Here is a 19,696-nt window from a genome sequence, read left to right on the forward strand (position 1 = left end):
AACACTCGCTTTTAATAAAAGACTGTTTAAGCCAGTGGGATTCCTGGGATTCCTGAGCCGTTTATGCTCTTCTATACACTTTTGTTAGCGCATCTTAACTCAATGAACATTTTCTTTGATCCTCACAGACTTAAGTGTGGTAAGAAACAGTCATCTCATTACAACCATGAAGGCTTAGCCTGGCATTTCTAGTCTGTCTTACAATGAATTCTGTTTTGACTGGAGTAATTTCTGCGGTCCTTGGTTACAAACTCGCAGGTATAGTTATCTTAGCCCATGGGCTACAGTGAGTGTGTATATAGTGTAAAAATGCATCTACACTTGTTAAACAGAATAATAACACAATTATTGTGTTACCATTTTAGTATCTTTATTTTATTATAGTTGTTTCAGAAATAAATATGAAGTACGTACAAAAATCTTAATTAAGGTTTATCATATGTCAGTGAAGTAGGCATTGATAAACTGAAACACGTTAACAATATTGCTAACATGAGCTATACAGATCACGTTTTAGTACAGAGAATATTAAATTGCAAAGTAGGAATCTATTGTTAATCTCATGCGGAAGACAAATAAACAAAACCTGATAGGGTCCCCCTAGACGTTTTTTTATCTTTCATTGGAGGAAGAAGAGAAGGGGAAAGGAGCTGACAGGACAGAGGGGCTGCTTGGGCTTCATTTGAAGCAACTCTTCAGTTACTTCCCTTAGTACTCTTCAGAGCCACGGGCTCTGCAGAGATGTGGCTTCTTTTAAAATTATTTATGTGAGAGTCTCTGACCAGTCCACTGTCTAAATTCTTGTGGGGAAAGCAAATTCACTTGCAAGCTCAAAAAGAAAAAGACAAGATGGACTATATGAGGGCTACCTTACCTGGTCAGTGCTTCAAGAACTAGAAAAGATGAATGCAGAAAATGACAGATTATCGAGAATGATAGATTATCGAGAATGACGGATTATCTCTGCTTTAGTATAATGTAATTCCCATGGAGGGGGGGGGGAGGACGGTGTAGAGAAAAGGCAGAAATAATGGCACAGAGTCAAAAGTTGTGATATCTCATTAAATTCCATAAAAAGCTATACTAGAAACAAAGCAGGTCAGAGGTGGAAAACTACCTACCTACGTGTATAAAAAGATTGTGACCAGATCTTTGTAATCGTATCTTTTGGTACAGGAGAATAAATGGTTAACATCTTGAGAAATTATCTACCTCGATTATCTCAGGGAAATATCTCAGAACTGGGAACTTCTATGAACAGTGACTTGAGCAGGATAAAATATTTACAGCTCTGCAACATCATTTCTCCTCAGCAAGCCCTCACTTTGTCACTGTAACCTTCCCTCCTCGCGTGCTCTCTCGCTGCCTCAGTTGTTTCTCTAACGTTTGTCAATCTCATATCTATGCTTTTCTATTTCTGGCTTTTTGTTTACTTTCTCTCAGATATCTGCACTGCTATTTTGGTACTCTTATCTTTCTTTCAGTGAACAAGGTCACAAGTAAAAGTGGGCTTTGGCAATTCCAGTATTAGCTAGCGGACATTAATTGACATCATGGAACTGTTTGCACTGTGATGGTAGCAGCTCCCAGATTTACGAGTTCACAGGTATTAAATTTCTCAGATACAATTTCGGTTGGTGCCAGTAACACACTGGGATATGAACTATGACGGAGACGTATTTGTCACAAACAAATCCACATTCACAGTTTCAAATCCTGTTTCTACAGGTGCGTTGAAAAGGCAGTGTAATTTTGTGACTTCATTTGAGTAAGGCACCGGTTTGTCAGGTGGTTTGGTGTCCTGGCGAGACCATTGGTTTGTAGATTCTGATCCAGAGAATATCCTTGCACTTAGTGTGCACCAAATACCTCCAGTTTTCACCACAGTCCAGGATTACTCCGTGAGTAAGCTCATGAACATGTGTTTTTCAGGATCAGGGAAATCACAAACTTAACTTCCAGAAGGAAGTAATCCCTTGACTTTGTGCCAAGGTACTGGTGTATGGTCTTGCACAGAGAAACTAATTATGGTAACAATTGTAATTTTTCTAAACAAAATAATTTTCAAAACTCTATGTTCCATTATACCTATTACATAGCATTATCTTACTATTCTGAAAGAGTATACAAAGTATACAAAGCTCACTGAATAAAATGTTAATTACCATTATTTTTAAGTTGAAAATTAACAGCTAAGTTATTAAAAAGTATTGCTTTCTCAACATCTATAAGTTGCTGTGAAAAAGTACGAGAAGACTTGTTTTTAAATGGAGTATTTACATAGCATACTTGATGAAGAAAAGTCCAAAACCAGAAACACTAGGTGAAAATGTCATGTCTATCACTTGCTATTAAATAAGACAGAAATGTCTAAAACCCAACTGAAAGAGAGCAGGACAGCTATAGCTACGTAAAGCACAAGATGGATTGTTCTGATACTTGCCACAACACTTATAAATTGAATACAGCAAGTCAGCATGCACCTGTCAAAAGTGAGCTCAGATTTCCCATCTTTTTTATATCAATGTCTTTTTTTTTAATTTGAAAATAAGCTTCAATTTGCCTAAAATTTTTGAGCACATTTTCTTTCATATTTTAAGGTCCTCTTGATAAAGCATATTCCAACGAATGAAAGCCGATTCCTACATCAGGGGTTCAAGCCTCTTTTTAACAGATTGCTTGCTCTAAGCAGTTCCAGGGAGGCTACAATTATTGGCATTTATAACAAAATTACGTTTTGCACTTGCGTAACTTTTTACGATAAAAGTTACAATTGTCTGATTTTACTAGCTGTTCACTTATGTTTCTATTTAGAGAGATTTGTCTCTTGCTTTCCTGAAGCTCTTCGCTGACAGCTGGTCTGACACGTTCTGCTTCTGCATCGGAACCAGCTTCGCAGCGGTTCTGGTAGCTCAGCTCCTGATGTTAGCAGAACACGTAAAGCCTGCACGCATCCAGCAGCCACCTCTTGCGTGCGCCAGGAAGGAATTAGGTCGCAGCTGGGACACGCTGAGAGTGCGTAATACAAAACTCCATCTCAGCCGAAAACCCCTTGGTTTCTGCCGAATGCCATTGCATAGGCCCTGCTCTACACTGCCAGGAGGTGTGCCTTCACATCGCCATACCTCTCAGCCTCACCTTTGTACTTCTTAGGTCCAATTTTTGGTTAGGTAGGCTTTTGTGGAGTACCATAAGAAACTTGATTTGTAAAATTTTGAATTAATAATGCAGTAATACAAGTGGTTGGCATGAACAGACCTGTTGGCTTTGATGGGACTATTCGACTGTGCAAAATAACTCGGGCACGTTGTTTGCTAGCTCAAACTCCAAAGCCAAACCGACAAGCTTATTATCAGTAAACAGTATTACTCGCACTGTGGTTGTGCTGTAAGGCCTCAACCAAGGATCAAGCACCAAAAACGCCCAGCCGAACATTCCACAAAACAGATCCAGGGTTGCAACTCTCAGGCATGTACTGGGACCAAAGGTGTTACCAAGGCAACAGGAATGGCTGGCCTTGGGCAATCATGTTTTTACTGATTTAACCTATAGATTCATAGAAGTTTAAGAGATTTTCTTGTGTCTGTTATCTTTCTCAAAGATATTCTATTCTGGAGCTACGAGGAGGGAACTTTGCTATAATTTAACAGTCTTCCTCTGGCAGACAGGTATGGTCTAATTCAATGAGTTAAGTCTCATAGAAGCTCAGTTTCCCCGTTAAAGACGGGGCGCTGATGGAAGTGCGAGAAGTCTGCAGATTCCCTGCTGTCCTGCCCCCAGCTGTACCTGGGGGCGGGGAGAAGTGCTTTGCACTGTAATGGTGACTGAGCAATAATAGGTTTAGAGTGATATAAAAATGGAACCAAAATGCTGCTTGTTAGAGCAGTGCCGAATTTAGCACCCAGTTTCCAAGGCAAGTGTGTCTGTGAGGCAAGGGCGCAAGTGACCGCAAGAGAGCCACAGCACTACGCATACAGCCCCTGGCACGGAGGAGGAAATCTGCGCTCACTGCACCTTTACAAAACGTCTACAATCTTTTTGCTATTATTTAGTTAGAGGGGGTTTCACCTCTGTATTAAAACCGTTCGGATCCTTTTCTGAGCTAGTGCTAATCAAATGCTCGAGTGGCCTAGCTAAAATAGATTTAAGGTGTTCAAACCGATTTTCCAGTGTATAAACATTCCTGTCTAAAAATTGCAGGAATAACTGACATCTTTGTTAGCAGCCTTTATGAATTTAACATGTTGAGCAGAATAGCTGGGAAAAGGTTGGAGAGAAAGAGCTGTGCTCAGATATTTGGGGAGTCCATCGGGGTGAGGCATTTTACTGGAACAGCCTGGAGAGGATGTCCCTGCTTACGCTGTGTCAGTTCTCTGGGTAAAGAAACGGCTCCAGCTTCTGCATCTGTCAGTCTGGCACCTTTAATAAGTAATTAAATCACACTCTAGATTTGTATACGTACTTGGATAAATAATAAATGACAGCTCTCACACTGGCATGCGAGCACGCCTGCATACCCCGGGCAGGAAATCACATACAGCATTTCATTTGTTGCCAATTTATCTGTAACAAAGTGAGGAAGATGCCCTGGGGACTGGCGACTAACAAGGAGCATTGTTTATGCTACAAATCCCATCCGGTTATTAGTCTTTGAGAAGTGCTTTGTTTAGCTTATCAGCACTTCAGCAGGAATGCCAGGGACATTATTTTTGTTCTGTTCTGATATTACTGACTGCCACTCCACTCCTCCGTAAGAGGTTATGTGTTACCCGAGGGCTGAGAATTGGGCATGTGCTTCAATGCCTTGTTGAATCAGGATCAGGATGGTTAACACTGTGCAAAGCCAAGCCCTTAATAGGTTGCCTTATTAATTTTGCTGCATTAAATTGGAGAACATCTTTACAGAAATAAAGCCTTTCTTAAGGCCCATAGAGCACAATAAAGAATAAATACCTTATAAAGTATATATGCCCATCTATTAAAATTATTTTAGCACAGTAGACCTTCTGCTTCAGCTCTACACTTCACTTGATTAATCAGACAACGTTATGTTACACAATCTAGTTCTGCAGTTATGCCATTCCAAAGTATCATCACAAGTGCCTGGCAAGTTTTAAGCCTGTTTCACAACAGTACCGATAAGCTGCTACTCCATCAGATGATCAAAATACCTGTAGTGTGCCCTTGATCAAGTTAATATTTAAAAATAGTAACGCAATATTTTTATTAGGCTCAGGTACCTTTTCAATTATGTTAAACACCTTTTGGGGGAAGAAGATTTGTTTAGATGTTTTAGAAAGGGAGGGCTGTTGGGTTTTTTTCCACAGGAGTCCTCTGCTTTTTTAGCAGATTTGCTTTATCTGAGGGGAAATAAAAAACCCCACACCACATGTCTTTCATAACTGTAATTTAGAAAACCTGATGGACTCTTGCCATTGGGCAACTGAGTTAATAATTGACACAGACGCATAGCTGGCCTTAATGAATGATTCCACACCAACCCTGGCAGCGAGTGTAACCTACTCAGCTTCTCTCAAACATTTCTGGAAAGAGGAATGGTAAGCCAAACTCCGTGTAGGTCTTCTGAACCACGGTAGGAACTGTTCATTAGAATGATTGTGAATAAGTAATTGAAGTATTTACTCACACTTTTGATCATGAGATCACTTTTGGAAAATTTGCATGAATCAGTTCTTCCCTTTAAAATATGTAATATTTATCATTTGCTTGTGAGGAGGTTAAATATGTATTGTCAGCTAATGAGCAGTCCAGTATCATCTTAATTGGCCTTGTAATTGAGAGATGGAGCAGCAGCTCATCTATCAAAGGAGTCTGACCAAGAGCTCACGGAGTATCGTGCGTTCCTAGTAAGTTTAAACCTCAAAGCAAGGTCTATTTTACTTCTAAATAATGGCACATTCCTGGAAAAATGAATAAATGTTTGTTAGCACTCGAACCTGCTAAGTGCTTTATAAACTTTAATTGCTTTTCTTCAGACGTGCTGATGAGAATGGACTCATCACCGATGCTTTAAAACAGAATTTCTTTGTGGTAAAACTGAAAGACGTGAGCTGAGCTGTGTCACCCAGGATCTTCTGGCTTCATAATGGACGCTCTGGTCACTACTTCATGCCTTTCTTTTGCATACAAGTATTAAAATGTATCAAATCCAGTGGCAGCATTTTAGTACAATAGGCTTGATTTTGCAGAGTACTACTACAGTTATTTTCTGAAATGCTCATCTTTCATTTTAAACCAAAAGATGCGTCTGGATTTGAAAATATCTCCTCTCAAAAATCTGACTGTCACATAGGGAACTTCTGGGCTTGAACCGCTTCAAAGCCTGGCCCCTGATGAGGAGCCTACATGGAGAATTCTTTAGCAAATCTGCCCCCAAAAGCCAGCAGCACCTGGGGTGCTCACTGAGAAGGCAATATAACATAAAGACCGGATTTTAGAAAAACTTAAAACTGCATTTAAAAATAAACACGTAAACTTCCCATGGTCTTTGCCAACCAGCAAATTTCAAATTTGACATGAAGCACTGCACATTGTCATCCATTGCAACCCCTGTAATCTTAATGTAAATCTTCAGAAGCCATTTCTATCATAGGTGAGCATGTATGTCACCATACATACAACTTACTGTTGTCTTGCTTGTTCCTGAAAGGGTGGGGTTCATTTTCCCTCAGTACTTTTTACGCAGGGAGTCACTTTGTGTCCGTCAGCTAGTTCAGGTGCGTGGTCTGGTGGAAACTGCTGCTGGTGTCCGCTGGTGTGGTGGGGAGGGTTTTCTCGCTGGACACGGGGATTGGAGCTTTTCGGTCCGTGAAGCACTACACCAGCATTCTCTATGAGGGTGAAGGCTTTCGCCACTGAGAATTACTTAAAAAGTGACCAGTGCTGCTCCTTGAAAATGCTGCACTCTGCCCAGTTCTTTCGACGAACACTCCTGTGCACTTGGGAGGGTGCTGGGTCCCCCAGCTTCACAACTCGGGGTCTTCCCTGCAGATGGTGAGAGCTGAGACAGAGCCTGTGTGTTTAATGTCACTGTTGGCCAGTGGAAGGCATCTCCGCACTCGGCCTGGGTGAGCTGGGCGTAATCCTTCCATGTCTCAGTCTCTCTCTGCGCTGAAGGAGGTGCTCGGGAGTTTAACTCTAGATTAGGGAGTTCATGGTGGGGGAGATACCCAGAAGATGGGTATTGTGGCACTTACAATTTGAGGTGGCAGAGTTTAAGGCTTTCTCTGGATCTTTAGATCTTCTAAGCCCGTTTTTCAGAAGAATTTTCTTCTGAACTTTGGGGTTTGGTTTTGGTTGTTTTTGGTTTTTTTTTCATTTTCTCCAAATGAGGAAAATAATTGACTTCTACTGGACTCTACATTTTATCATCCCAATCTGGCTGTAGCATGATTCCCAAGAACATACAGGTTAGAAACACCAATATTTTGGAGTTTCTAAAGATGAATCTTATGACAAAAGCTAACATTAGGTGTTCAAAATAGTATTAAGAAAATTGTACGGAAAATCTTGACTTGGGTATCTTCCTTTACGTAACACAGCAAGCGTTCTGCCGTTATGTAGTTACGAGGAACTCTTCAGCTTCCCTCTGTCTCTTGGACTTGGGAACAGACTCATTTCAAACCTCACCAGTGTCAGCAGTATGAATCCTGAAGGAACTTCCAAACTTGATTTTCTGTGCTAACTTTGTGGCACTCCCTAATCTGACTGCAGCTAATCAAGTTACCAGAACACGCTGCTTCTGGTGACAAACGGTGCCAGGTTTGCCCCCCTTCTCCCGTAGCAGAGATGTTTCTGGCAGAGGGGCCTAACTGCAGTATGGTACCTAGAAAATGACTTCCACGGTCCCCTTTCTATGCATCAAAGCTGAGTTACAGTATCAGTATGGCATTATCCAGGCCTGGGATTTTCAAAGGTGAGAAGGCACCAAGATCCAAATACACCCCTACGAAACAGTAGCTTTGATGGGCACTTCCAAAGTTTCCAGCCTAAAATGTTAACAGGAATGAAAATTTTAATGGTGCTGTTTGTAGTTACATGTAGAACTTCTGTATGAGAGGAAGCTCCCTAAAAATCTGTCATTTTAGGCAAAGTCACACTAAATATTTTATTGTTAAGAATGTTCAATGCCGTCAAAAACTCCAAGCCTCATGACACAAAATACTGCCATAATTGCTACTTCAATCTCTAATTCGATCTGCTGGTTCAAATGTTCAAAGGCTGGCTCAAGATTTTGGAAGGGGTAAATTAATTCTGGCAGACGTACAGCTATGTCGGATATCATCTGTCTTTGCTTTCTATCGGATCCAGCTGGGTGGTCCCCTTGTAACCAGGCTAAAGCCAACTCGAACACCATTTTGAGTGCTTGGACTTTTAAAATCAGATTTGATTATGTGCACATAATCTATTAAAAATAAATGAAATATTTGGCATGTTTTTGTAGCCTGTCTACTCAGGACAAGAATAAGCCACTGATATCTCTGCTGAAGGTGACTCCAACACTCTTTTTGCCCCCAAATGCTCTATCAATGTAAGAATGACTATGCCAGGTGATACCAGGGCCATCTTGCCCTCTCTGCAGCAATGGATGCCTACAGAAAAATAAACATTCATGGTGCTTCCCCAGAATATTCTTTCATTCTCCACCAGCTTACGGTTCAGGAACTTTCTCAGTCAGAGGTACTACCTTTGCATTTAATAGTACTTGATGCCCACTACCTGCTGAACTCAGAAATTTCTAGCATCCGTAACAAGAACATCCCTTGTTCAGCTGTACATGTAAAGAACTGCCTGTTTTTTTCCCCTCTGAACCCACCACCTGTTGGTCACACTGCCAGAGCTGCTCAGGTTTCCCACCTTGCTTCATTCAAGTGAGAGAGGTTACAAGAAGATAAAAAGTGCTCCTTCACGCTATCGGGTTTGAATTATTTTTCTTCATCGTACACATGCATGTATTCTTTGCCTAGTGTCATTATTACAGGATAGCTGCCTGGTTCTGTGCTCTGATTCATAGTCTTAACTCTAACTGGAATGCTCTGAGAGCAGAGCTTGAGCATTTTCGAGGTCTCAACAGGAACTCGCCCTCAGCTGACTATGTTCCAGCCCCTTCGCGTGGCAGCTTACCTCCACAGCCAGACCTGATACCACACGGCAACACAGTAACATTCCCTTCTCCTATTTTCTGAGCAGCGCAGACTCCGTTTCTGCAGACTTGCTCTTGTAAGTCAGCAGAAGATGAGTCATCAGGAAAAAAACTATAATCATTTTTCCCCTAGGAGTCATATAGTAAGTTAATTATTGTACAACACATTCTAATACAAAATACATGAGCGGTTTCAACTTCTTGAGGTTGCAAAGGGCAACAGAGCTTTTCAGAATTTCCATCAGTTATGGTCTGGGAATGCTGGGTTTCCCTTGACTCAGTATCTACTGCATAATCAGAAACACATTTGGTTCCCTTTGTTGTATGAGACAACGCTAAAGAAATGTGTGTGTTATTACTTTGCAAAAATAAAGAGTAGATACCTAATCGGCTTATGTCATGTATGCAATGTTTATAAACACAACTGCTCTGGGGCAGTTGCTCAGCTGGCGAAAACTATTACAGCTTCTATCAGCTGAAATAACGCTCTTCTGAATCTGCAAATGCCCATCAGTCTTGCAGGGGAAGTCACAACACAGGAATGTGATGCGCCGTAGGAATCTTTGGTGGCACTGTGTTAAAACCTGCTTGCCTGGAGCTCACCTGTCAGCGTACTGGGCTTCAACCTCAGCACTGTTGTGGTTTGGTTACTCGTATCCAGTTGGCCCGGCATTGTCGGGTTACTGTGTGGTCAGTATCTCAGCAGCAGATGATCTTAGCAGTGCATAGAGGGGAAAATCTGAAAACAATCTAAATGCCTTCAGCATCTGAAATTTTTCTGTTGAGAATCAGAAACAAATACATATATAACTTCACAAACAATAAAGGAAAAAGACTTTTTCCAGTAGTTATGGCACATTGTTTTAAAACCTCCAGTTCTTCTTATTTACAGATCCTCATTATAGGAAGGAAAGACTGGTATTAAAGGTGCTGATTTAAAATTACTAATTCAGTGAACTCGTAATTTTAGACATGGCTCTGGCAAGAGATGCACTTTCCTGAACACTCATTTGGCAGACTGACATGACGACCTCTCTCTTCTTTCTTGGAATTACTACATCAGAAAAATCAATTACTTAAAAAAAAAATCTCTGTTGTCAAATGAGCTTGAATCTTCACAGTCACTCTGGATCTTCCAGTATTTGACATGCAAACCATAGAATCTCTTCAATTTTCTCTTTACAAAAACTTCTATAAATAGGTCAGATACTTGGAAGTGTATTCATTGATCTGTCATGTAGAGGGGTGCCAACCAGGTATTTGAAAAACAAATAAGCAATCCAAATTGGGCAACGAGGGACAGCAAGCATAGAGCGATGCTGTAATCCCAAAGCACGCCATCAGCGCATCGGAGTGCCTTACTGCAGTAATGGAAAAATAATCCCCATCCCACAGGATGCTGGACCTCAGTGGTCATTAAGAAACATGTCAAGATCATAAGTTTTTGATCAAAATACAAAATAAAACTCTTAATTGATGTTGTCTCCTGCTGAACCTCGCTAAACATGCGTAGGCAGCAGAGGACAGTCAATAACCCTCGAGACTCTGCCTTTAAAGTGGAGGAACTTCCTTGGAAGCTCCCTCCCACTTTCAGAAGCGCTCCTCTGTTCCTGGGACTGACAGAAGCATTGAAATAACTTTATCTTGAGAAATAAAGACCACTGACCACATTATTCTTACCCTTTCTTCAAAGACTGATCTCATTGTGGTTACGGCAATCGAATTCATGGTCAAATGCAAATTTCTCCGTGGTGTGCTAAGACAAAGTAGGCAGGTCCATCATCCGTTACAGATTATCTAATGCATCATAGTAAAGGTAGCAAAAACTTTCACTGTGGTAAGGAATCAATATAAAGAATGGGGTGGTTTTTTGTCTATCTCCCACTGTATCCAACAGTCCTGGCACAGATGAATATACTGCAAAATAGATTTTTCTTGTTTTCAGGCAATGGTCTAGGAGCAAAGACTTGGAAGACCAATGTACATCCTCCAGCCTTTCCCCTGCAGGAATACTATGATACAAATGTGCTTCAAAATGCCTCTTTAGCATTGCAGAGGCTTACAAAGTTCTTATCTTCCCGCTCTAATAACAAAGCTCAATATTATTCTTAATTATAGACTTTGCTAAGCAAAGGGAGGGATTGTTTGGAAGCAATTTATTTACTTAAATAAAGGAGTCTCTTTGCTCCATAGCCTGTGGCGCACACTAAGGATACCATTCTGCCACCCACAGAAGGCAGAGAATGCACCAGTCTTTATTTCAGTACAGTTAAGCGACAGATATGACTACAAAGGAGGAGAAAAGCGATCCAGAAGCTACCGAGGCAGACTTCGGTGCTGTCTTGACTAATAATGACAGCTAGAGAAGCCAGTGGTGCAAACTCGACTGGCTTTCAAAACATGAGTATTATCCCATGGTGGATGTACCACTGGAAGCAGAAAGGCAGCATCGGGATCTTACCTCTGACGTTGGTCCTTTCTGTGGGATCACACACAGCACTTCATTTCTCTGGGCCTAATTTTCATTATCTGCTAAGGTAACGATTAGTTATGCATGACAGCTATACTTAAGTTTCTGTGACTCTCTGCTAATCACAGTAAATTATTATTAATTAACTATGTCAATCAAAATACTAATTTACTGAAGGCTCTGTGCTGCTTCTCTTCCAGGAACCACTGCAAATTTGGCAACCTAGTAATCACAGTGACTTCAGCTGCCCCATCTGTCTCCAGACAGCTACTCTCCCAGTGGAAACCAACTGCGGACATTTATTCTGTGGTAAGGTTTCTGGACTGATAGCGCAACGCTTATACAGGCTACTAAATAAAGCAGTCTTCTTACAGAAATCTCAAGTGCTGTGTAAGAACCAGCACCAAGGTCTTCTCCCTGGAATTAATGTAAGCGCTCTCACTGGAAGCAGATGTCCCAACTTTATAGCCCCACAAAAAATCAGTATTTTTATTTGCTCATTGCTTTCACATCTACAAGGTGCCACTTTTGAAATGCCCAGGAAGGCTTAAGATGATAAGTTAACAGATCATCTCACAGGATACTGTTAAATTACAACACAAACTCACAGAATGGGTAAAAGGCACCCGAAAATCACACAATTTGTATTCAACTAGGCGAAAACCCCTGTTATAAAAATCAACAGCCTAATACTCATAGTTTGTAACTGTGAAAGCTCAAGGTGCAACAAACATGAAATCTTATCTTCAAGTATGAACTCCCTCCTTGTTTTTTTAATCAACAGCACAAAAATCTAGCTATCCCATAAATTTAATTCTGATTGTGTTTATATTGGTGAAAATCAGGAGTAAGACACACTGGGCTCAGGTCTGGTTCTGTTCCACAGACTTGCTTCCCATGTGAAACATCTGCCTAAAATAAAGCAGAAGAGATCTAGAGCAAGAAGGCACAGTTACCTTGGTTTGTACTCCTGTAAAAGTTTACTACACAAAAAAAATAGTGGAAGTTACATATTAAACAATTCCAAAAGTGAGTTCCTAGTCATGTATAAAGCTTCTTTTCATCATAGATAAATGTGTCTGCTAAATGCTGCCTTTGAGATGGCTAAGCCATATGGTTAGGATTACAAAATTGAAATAATTTTTCAAAGGGAATACAAGGATGAAGCGCAGAACAGCGGAGGGAGTTATGTTCATAATTGCATTTATAAATGGTATTTCAGGCTTTTTAAGGCCTGCATTCCGCACCACTAGAGCTTTGCACCTGCTCTGAAAGGCAGCAGGATGAGGCCCCCAGCACGCTTGGACTGAGGGTTGTTTCTCTCAGACCTCTGAGACACATCGCCCAGTGAACTTAGGGGTGACATTTACACCCCGACTGCCCCAGCTGGTGATCGGGTTCCTGCCGAATGCCGCCATCCCCACAGCAGAACCGGAGTTCATGACCTGACGCGGCCGAAGCTGCCGGTGAAGGTACCCCGTGCTGCTCTGCGGCGGGAGATGGGTGATCTCTGGCAGAGGGGCGGCCAGCGGCTGAGGCAGTGCTGCCTCACGCTGCAACAGCACGGCCTGTCAGGAGACGCTGCTTAGAGCCACACAGCTCCATTCGACTGCTCTGGCATTTTACAGAGACCTTAAAGCAAGTGCGAGTTATATTTACGAGCCATTTACACTTTTTTTCACCATGTTAAGAGTGTTATAAAAAGACCCAAGCATAAATGAGAACAAGGGACTGTGTTGTTAATGCCAGTGCCAACAAAAGCATGTTTTTTATCTTTAGAAAAGTGTCATTTTTCTCTAGATTGAAACGATGGTCACACAGCACAGCTCCCCATCACCACCGCTGCCATCCCCATCCTCTGAAACAAAGCAAATCCGTGGCTCGCCAACAGCTGCAGCACGCTGTAGGGCTCATCTGCCTCACCAGTGACACCATTTAATACTGTAGGTTGTTTCGTGTTTTTGTAACATTATTTAATAACATATAGGAAAAGGATGCTTTGAATATAACTCACTCCAGGACAAACAGTAAACATCTGGCCTCAAGACGTGCTTCAAATAATGTCACAGAAGTTATAGTTTCAAGTACAAAGATAGACATAACAACAACGATCAATAACCTTCCTCTTGCTCTGGCCTGGTTAATTTTCCCTTTTCCATCTGTGAATATGACATAATGAAATGGACTTTATTTTATTCTGAGAAGGGCAGAGGAGAAGTACCATACACAAGCTTGCTCTATATTGTTATTGTTAGCTGTATATATTTAGCTAGGCTTTACTTTCCTCTAGTACATCATCATTTACACTCCGAAGCAGAGATTCCAGTGCAATGCATTATACATGTTATGACTGTGTTTATACAGCAGAATCGGCCTCTGCAACATGTCTGGTTTTCATGTCTTAAACCAATAAAACCTTACATTGGGCTTATCAAAACCATTCTGCGTAGATCTAAGTCTGTTGTGACTGAAATCAGTAATAAAACTTCTCTCGATGCCCTGTGGAACAGAGCTAAGGCAATGCTGAGCTCTCTTAATAAATTCCGCTCCGGTAAAAGTTTTATTTAAAAAATGTGGTCAGCCCAGAGCTTTTAAAGAAGATTAATGTGGACTTATAAAAAAATGTCTGATTTTATTATTAGTAGTAATTCATACAGTTTGTCCTGAAGTTTTCCTTTTCAGCTTCAGTTTGAACCATATGTTCAGGAAGTTCAACTGAAAAGTGATCCTTGAGCAATATTATTTTTTTCTAATTAACAATAACCACAGAGGTATTTTGGAGAAACCTACAGACTCCCTCAGAAGGCTGCGTAGCAGGCTGGATTAAATCAGGATTTTGTCTATTTTATGAAAAATGCACCGAAGCACAAATAGGTCAGCTTCAGAGGAGCCCTTCCTTTCCTGTTCCCCTAGACAAAGGATTCTGCATGCAGCAAATTTTAATTTCCATGAGGTCCTTTTCTGAAAGCCCTTGAAGAACTACGGGATCCGTTGGTGCCCCGTTGTCACCACTGGGACTGAGCAGAGGCACGGCAATACGGCCGTGTGGATCACGACTCAGGGTCTGGACCCAGCGGGTCAAAGCTGTTCCTGAAGTTCAAGCGTGACGTCTGTCAAATGCCAAAGTTCAGGCGAAAGCTGGAAGCCGGCTGCCAGCCTGCGTTTACACATACCGCACGGGGGGCTGGATTTAAACACAGCCATGTGCCCAGCCAGCTGGTCTGTATATGCCAACGACATAGAAGAGTCGTAAGGAAAAACCCCGCACTCAAAGGAAAACAGAAGTAAAAATCGCAAGTCAGAGCGAAGTCCATAAAAACGTATCTTTGCGCTGAATTTAACATCCCTAGTCCTAGGATATAAGATGTAGCTGATTGCATCATGAACATTTTCATACTTGATTTCAAACACAGCTTCTCCAATATTCCCCTTTTCAGTGACAACAGATTAAGTAAGTCTGGGCGCAGAAAAACCCAGCGCTGAGGGCTCCTGAAGACTTCTCGTTACAATGCTGCTCACAAGAGACTCCTTGCTGGTTGTCTTTCCCAACAAAGAGCATTGTTCAATCCAACAGCTCCATCGAAATGGCAGCGCCGCGTTCTGCTGCTGTTTTCACTGGGGTCCTTGTCAAATTTGATCAGTTTAAATGTTGAGACAGGTTTTTTTCCTGACCTGTCACACTGCACGCTGCGCCCGGGAGCTGAAAGCCACGCTGTGCTGCTTCTGATTAGACGCTCTTTATGCTTTGCTGGATTTGCTGTTAGTGCCAGCGCTGACATTCATGGGTGTCAACCACTGCCACCAGTTACCCGTGCAGTCTAATCTTGCTGTGCTCAGACTCTGCCCTCTTTCACACCGGAGACCTTAGTACGTTGGATTTGGGAAGTAGTCACCGCTCGCCTGGGTAGGCAGAATCAAAAAGCACGCAGCGACTCGCTCGTGGAGAGCGACGCAGTTGCAGGAGGGCAACAGAGTGGAAATCTGGTACGGGGTGGGGAGCAGTCAGACAAACCTGTCCCACGGATGACACTTCGTCACCAGGAGTCTGCGTCACCAGACTGTCCCTGCACTGCGCACCTTGGCTTAGGTGGGAGACGTGGCCCTCATCACCCTTCAAAGCCGTGAAGGAACTCCACCTCTATTTACGCGGCTGCACTGCTTTTGTCCACAGCTGCGCTCTGAAGGGCGCCTGTCGTCCCGGGTGCTTCAGCCACAGTCACGGGAGCTTCAAGAGCGAGATGCTTCCACAGGAAAAGAAACGGGATCCAAGCCTCCCTTAGGAGGTCCACGTCTCTCTGTGCACACCAGCGTAGAAGACCCGAGGCTCCGTTTTTACACAGCCACTTTGCAGAGTAAACCCACGTATCAAAATGAAAGAAAAGAATGACACATTTTTACAGTCAGTCATAGAAAGAGGGCTGACTGATTTTGGTAACTTCCTTGTGAATATTGAATATCCTCAAATGTACTTCATGTATCTTTATATAATTTTTTTTTCCCCCGGTAGGTTCCTGTCTGATCACGTACTGGAAGCACGGTCCCTGGCTGGCAGCAATAACCTGCCCTCTCTGCAGACAGAAGGTAAGACTGACCTCCCTTGTACACATCTGCCTCAGGAGACATACAAAGCAACGAGCTTCAGCTCTTAGGATCAACTTTATTTATCCTCTGATTTTCTGTAGCATTTCAAAACCCACTTAGACTTGAGTGACCCTGCAGGCATTCGCATTTATCATTTGACACGTGTCATCTCAGGCAACTCTGTGAAATACTGAACAGGCCTCCAGCATTTCACTTTTGTATAGTTTATTAAATCTCCAGGATGACATTCCATAAAAAGCAATATGGTGGCTCCTAATCTCATCTGACCCTGGTCAGAGGCTGCCTGTTGCACTGGGAGGTTGGAGGCAGGTTATAAAAGGAAAATGTTCTTGCTCTTGTGGAACTGCTGGAGCTGGACAAAGGTCCAGTGGCGAGAAAGAGATTGTGGAGGGACAGGCGCTATGGAACGCGATCCTTTACACCGGAGGTTAAAACACACCGTGCTCATGTCCATCTTTTCTTACGAAGGTGGTTCTTCTGGACAACATCTCTTGTGAAAAACAACAAGATAAGCCAAGTAAACAGATTGTACATGACATTAGAGATTACAACAAGCGTTTCTCGGGGCAACCTCGACCTGTAAGTATTTATAAATCTGCACCTGCCTAGTCAGTAGCGCAGAACACACAGAGGCCTGAAAGAGACCCAGCAATGAAAACTAGTTTGTATCACTGTGTGAATTACCTTTGCGTGCGCTTATTGGCAGCATCATAGTGGAAGCGTTACTGGCCACCGCTGGGTCCAGCACCTTCCAGTAAAGGTGCTTCTCAGAGCTCCGAGCTCGGGGAGTCCTTCCGCAGTCACCCTGGCAGGGAGGAGAAAGCAGGGTGAGAGGGACTACAGGAACCAAAGCAGAACTAGAGATGGTCACCCTGGAACTTCCAAATATGAACTCAGACTTGAACTCCAGGATTTGAACTTGCCTCCAAAATTTGAAATCAGATTCCAGCTTAGAAAGCAGATGTTTTTCTCCTCAGGTATTGCCAAATTGGAACAGTCCACACTGGCTCTTCACCTTCTTACAGCTGGAATCACAGCTGGTACAGAGATGTGACAGGCAGTGGAAATGATGTGAGAGATGAGGGCTGAAGGCACAAGGGAGGTCCATTCCTGACAGGGTGCACAACAGCACCAAAGCAAATCCTCCTCTCCTGTCACATCCTGGTAGGGTCCTGAAAGGCTGGTGCAGTCTGTTTCACTCCACAGACTAAACTAAGCTCTGTGGAGGGGAAGATGTTCTTTTTCAACCCAACAAACAAGCATTAACGAAGAGGAATAATCACTCGGTCCTGTGGTTCCTGCCCACACCAAGGCAAGAACTGAGGCCTCATTTTCCAGCCTTCGTAGCCCACACCCGATGCCAGATTTTACAGACAGGCATATACTCAGTGCAGCCATTAGGGCCCAGGTGCCAGAAGGATGCAATGTCAGGCGTAATACTTTTTTCTCCAAGTGCTGGGGGAGTGGGGGTGCTTTTTAGAAGTGTGCCTCTAGACACTGCAAAGTAACTGAACACCACAGGTGGATGTGGAAAGCGCAGAAAGCCTCTGCATTCAAGAGATTTGAATCTGAAGCACTTAAGAGACAGATTCAGCTGAAAGGACCGCATGCCTCAGAATGCAAAATAGCGTAACTCATCTGAACGTTTAGTTTGCAGATTACCTTTACGACACACCGTTATTCCTGACTCTTGCCTTGCGAGGAATCTTCACCTGGGGTGGTCTCGTCTGGATTTTTTTCCTAAGAGTTGCTGTTTGCTCCTTTGGAACAATCGTATGCTTGTCTTCGCCATTTGACACGAAGCCTGGGCCTCTCTGTAGGACGCTTGGAACAGCTGACGACATGGTGGTTGTTTCCCTCCTTTTAATTTGCATGATAAATATTTGTCAGCAAATTGCATCTAATGGGGTAAATATGGCAAGGTCTGCAGCTCCCAGCGTGCTGCCAGAGCCCTGACTGACTCAAACTTGGACTCCTTGGTCAAACTTCATCAAGCGCTGACAGGCTTCTCTCTGACTCGGGGCAGCGTGCGATGGATTTGTCGCTCTGCTGCTGACCAAGGCTGAAGCAGGACTCAGCAGTACTTGGCATGGCCAAGGGACTCGGTGCACAAGCACTTAGAAAGCTAGTTTTACACGCCACTGTATATTGCTAGACTCTTTCACGCTGCACTTCTCTGTAACTTATCTTCACACCAAGTGCCTGAACTGAAAATGCCTAAAGCTATGAACAGAGCCTGACATTACCATGCCAATTGACTTGCAGTGAAGAGTTTTAGAACTCCTGAGCTTTAACATTTTACATCTGGGCTCAGTTTGAATAAAACTTTACTTTGAGAACCTAGCAAACTGTACAATTCGCAAAGTCGTGTATAACACAAGGAGCGTTAGACAGCATCACTACAAAATCCTGTGTCAGTGCTTTGTGTTATCCCAACTGATTACAAACCCACTGGAACACAGATTTTTTTACAGCTCTGCAATGAGTACAGTCCTGATTTTAAAATAGATAATATGAAACTGGCAGTAACACTAGCTTGGACTGAAAATGCAACTACAAAGAAGAAGTATTACAAGGCGAGAGCAGCATTAAAAAATCATTCAAGAAATGTGAACAAATCTGTGTGCAACTCTTTCATAGAAGCCTGTGCAAGGTAGACAGCTCCCCCGACCTCGGTGCATCTAAGCTGTACCAGCATCAGCACGACTGTTCTGTTTCCTTTCTAGACTTCATACACTCCTTGCCATTTCCTTGTAAGTCTTGGTACCAGTTCAGCCAGAGAGATCAAGGCCAAAGTTATGATGATGATATAAATAGCAGGAAGTTTACGGAAACTTTGCCGAAGTTCGGGGCGGGGGGGGGAGGTGCATGTCTGTTGGTGTTGAGCTGCAAAGAGTTAAAAATGCTGGTGCAGTGCCAGACCGCCCTACACACCGGGCCCTGTATAATCTGTACATTTGCTACGTAACTGGAGTCAGCGGACTTCATTTTAACATATGAATTGTATATTAAAATAGGTATATTAAAATTTATGAATATTTATTGTTCACAATCCACTGGTCTCGAACTGTTTTTTCCTGCTGTGTGTTTTCAGTTGACATATTTTATTGTGCCCTTGAATTGTAAGCTATGATATACCATTATGCTGCAGTTGTTTTCTTGCTTGTTATACTCTTTTTGTTATGAAGTTTCTTCATTTTATTCCCATCAACTTTCATTGTCTTTAATTATGTCCGTGAACTTGTAAAGCTGTTTCTCCTAACAATGGGTACGTTGGAAATGGCAACAATTGCTTTTCCATGAACTACAAGGCAGGAAGTGCATTGTTTCTTTAAAAAAGTTACCAGATGTTTTTGAGTGCTGACTACTAACATTAAAAAAACCCCAGAAATTATTATTTTCCAAGTTCTCTAAGTGTAATTTTGTTATTGTGTAACTTCTGTTTGCATTTAACTGGGAAT

The 19,696-nt window shown here is 42.5% G+C and overlaps 1 protein-coding gene across 1 annotated transcript; it reads left to right on the forward strand.

The window, feature by feature from the left end:
- The first annotated feature begins 5,282 nt into the window (after window positions 1-5,282).
- LOC104328026 (E3 ubiquitin-protein ligase RNF170) lies at window positions 5,283-19,640 on the forward strand. The gene is made up of 5 exons (XM_075424397.1): window positions 5,283-5,558; window positions 11,834-11,942; window positions 16,141-16,214; window positions 16,704-16,814; window positions 17,886-19,640. Exons 1-5 carry the CDS (start codon window positions 5,556-5,558, stop codon window positions 18,189-18,191), a joined length of 603 nt encoding a protein of 200 aa, XP_075280512.1. The 5' UTR covers window positions 5,283-5,555; the 3' UTR covers window positions 18,192-19,640.
- Window positions 19,641-19,696: the final 56 nt, after the last annotated feature.

The sequence above is a fragment of the Opisthocomus hoazin genome, chromosome 6, assembly GCF_030867145.1.
Source record: "Opisthocomus hoazin isolate bOpiHoa1 chromosome 6, bOpiHoa1.hap1, whole genome shotgun sequence".
In the NCBI taxonomy this organism is placed as follows: domain Eukaryota; kingdom Metazoa; phylum Chordata; class Aves; order Opisthocomiformes; family Opisthocomidae; genus Opisthocomus; species Opisthocomus hoazin.

Excerpts from the sequence above, each read along its gene's own strand:
- LOC104328026 (XM_075424397.1), top strand. Across the intron at positions 11,943-16,140 it reads CTGCGGACATTTATTCTGTG|GTTCCTGTCTGATCACGTAC; the intron begins GTAAGGTTTCTG and ends TTCCCCCGGTAG. Across the intron at positions 16,815-17,885 it reads TCTCGGGGCAACCTCGACCT|TTTGCAGATTACCTTTACGA; the intron begins GTAAGTATTTAT and ends CTGAACGTTTAG.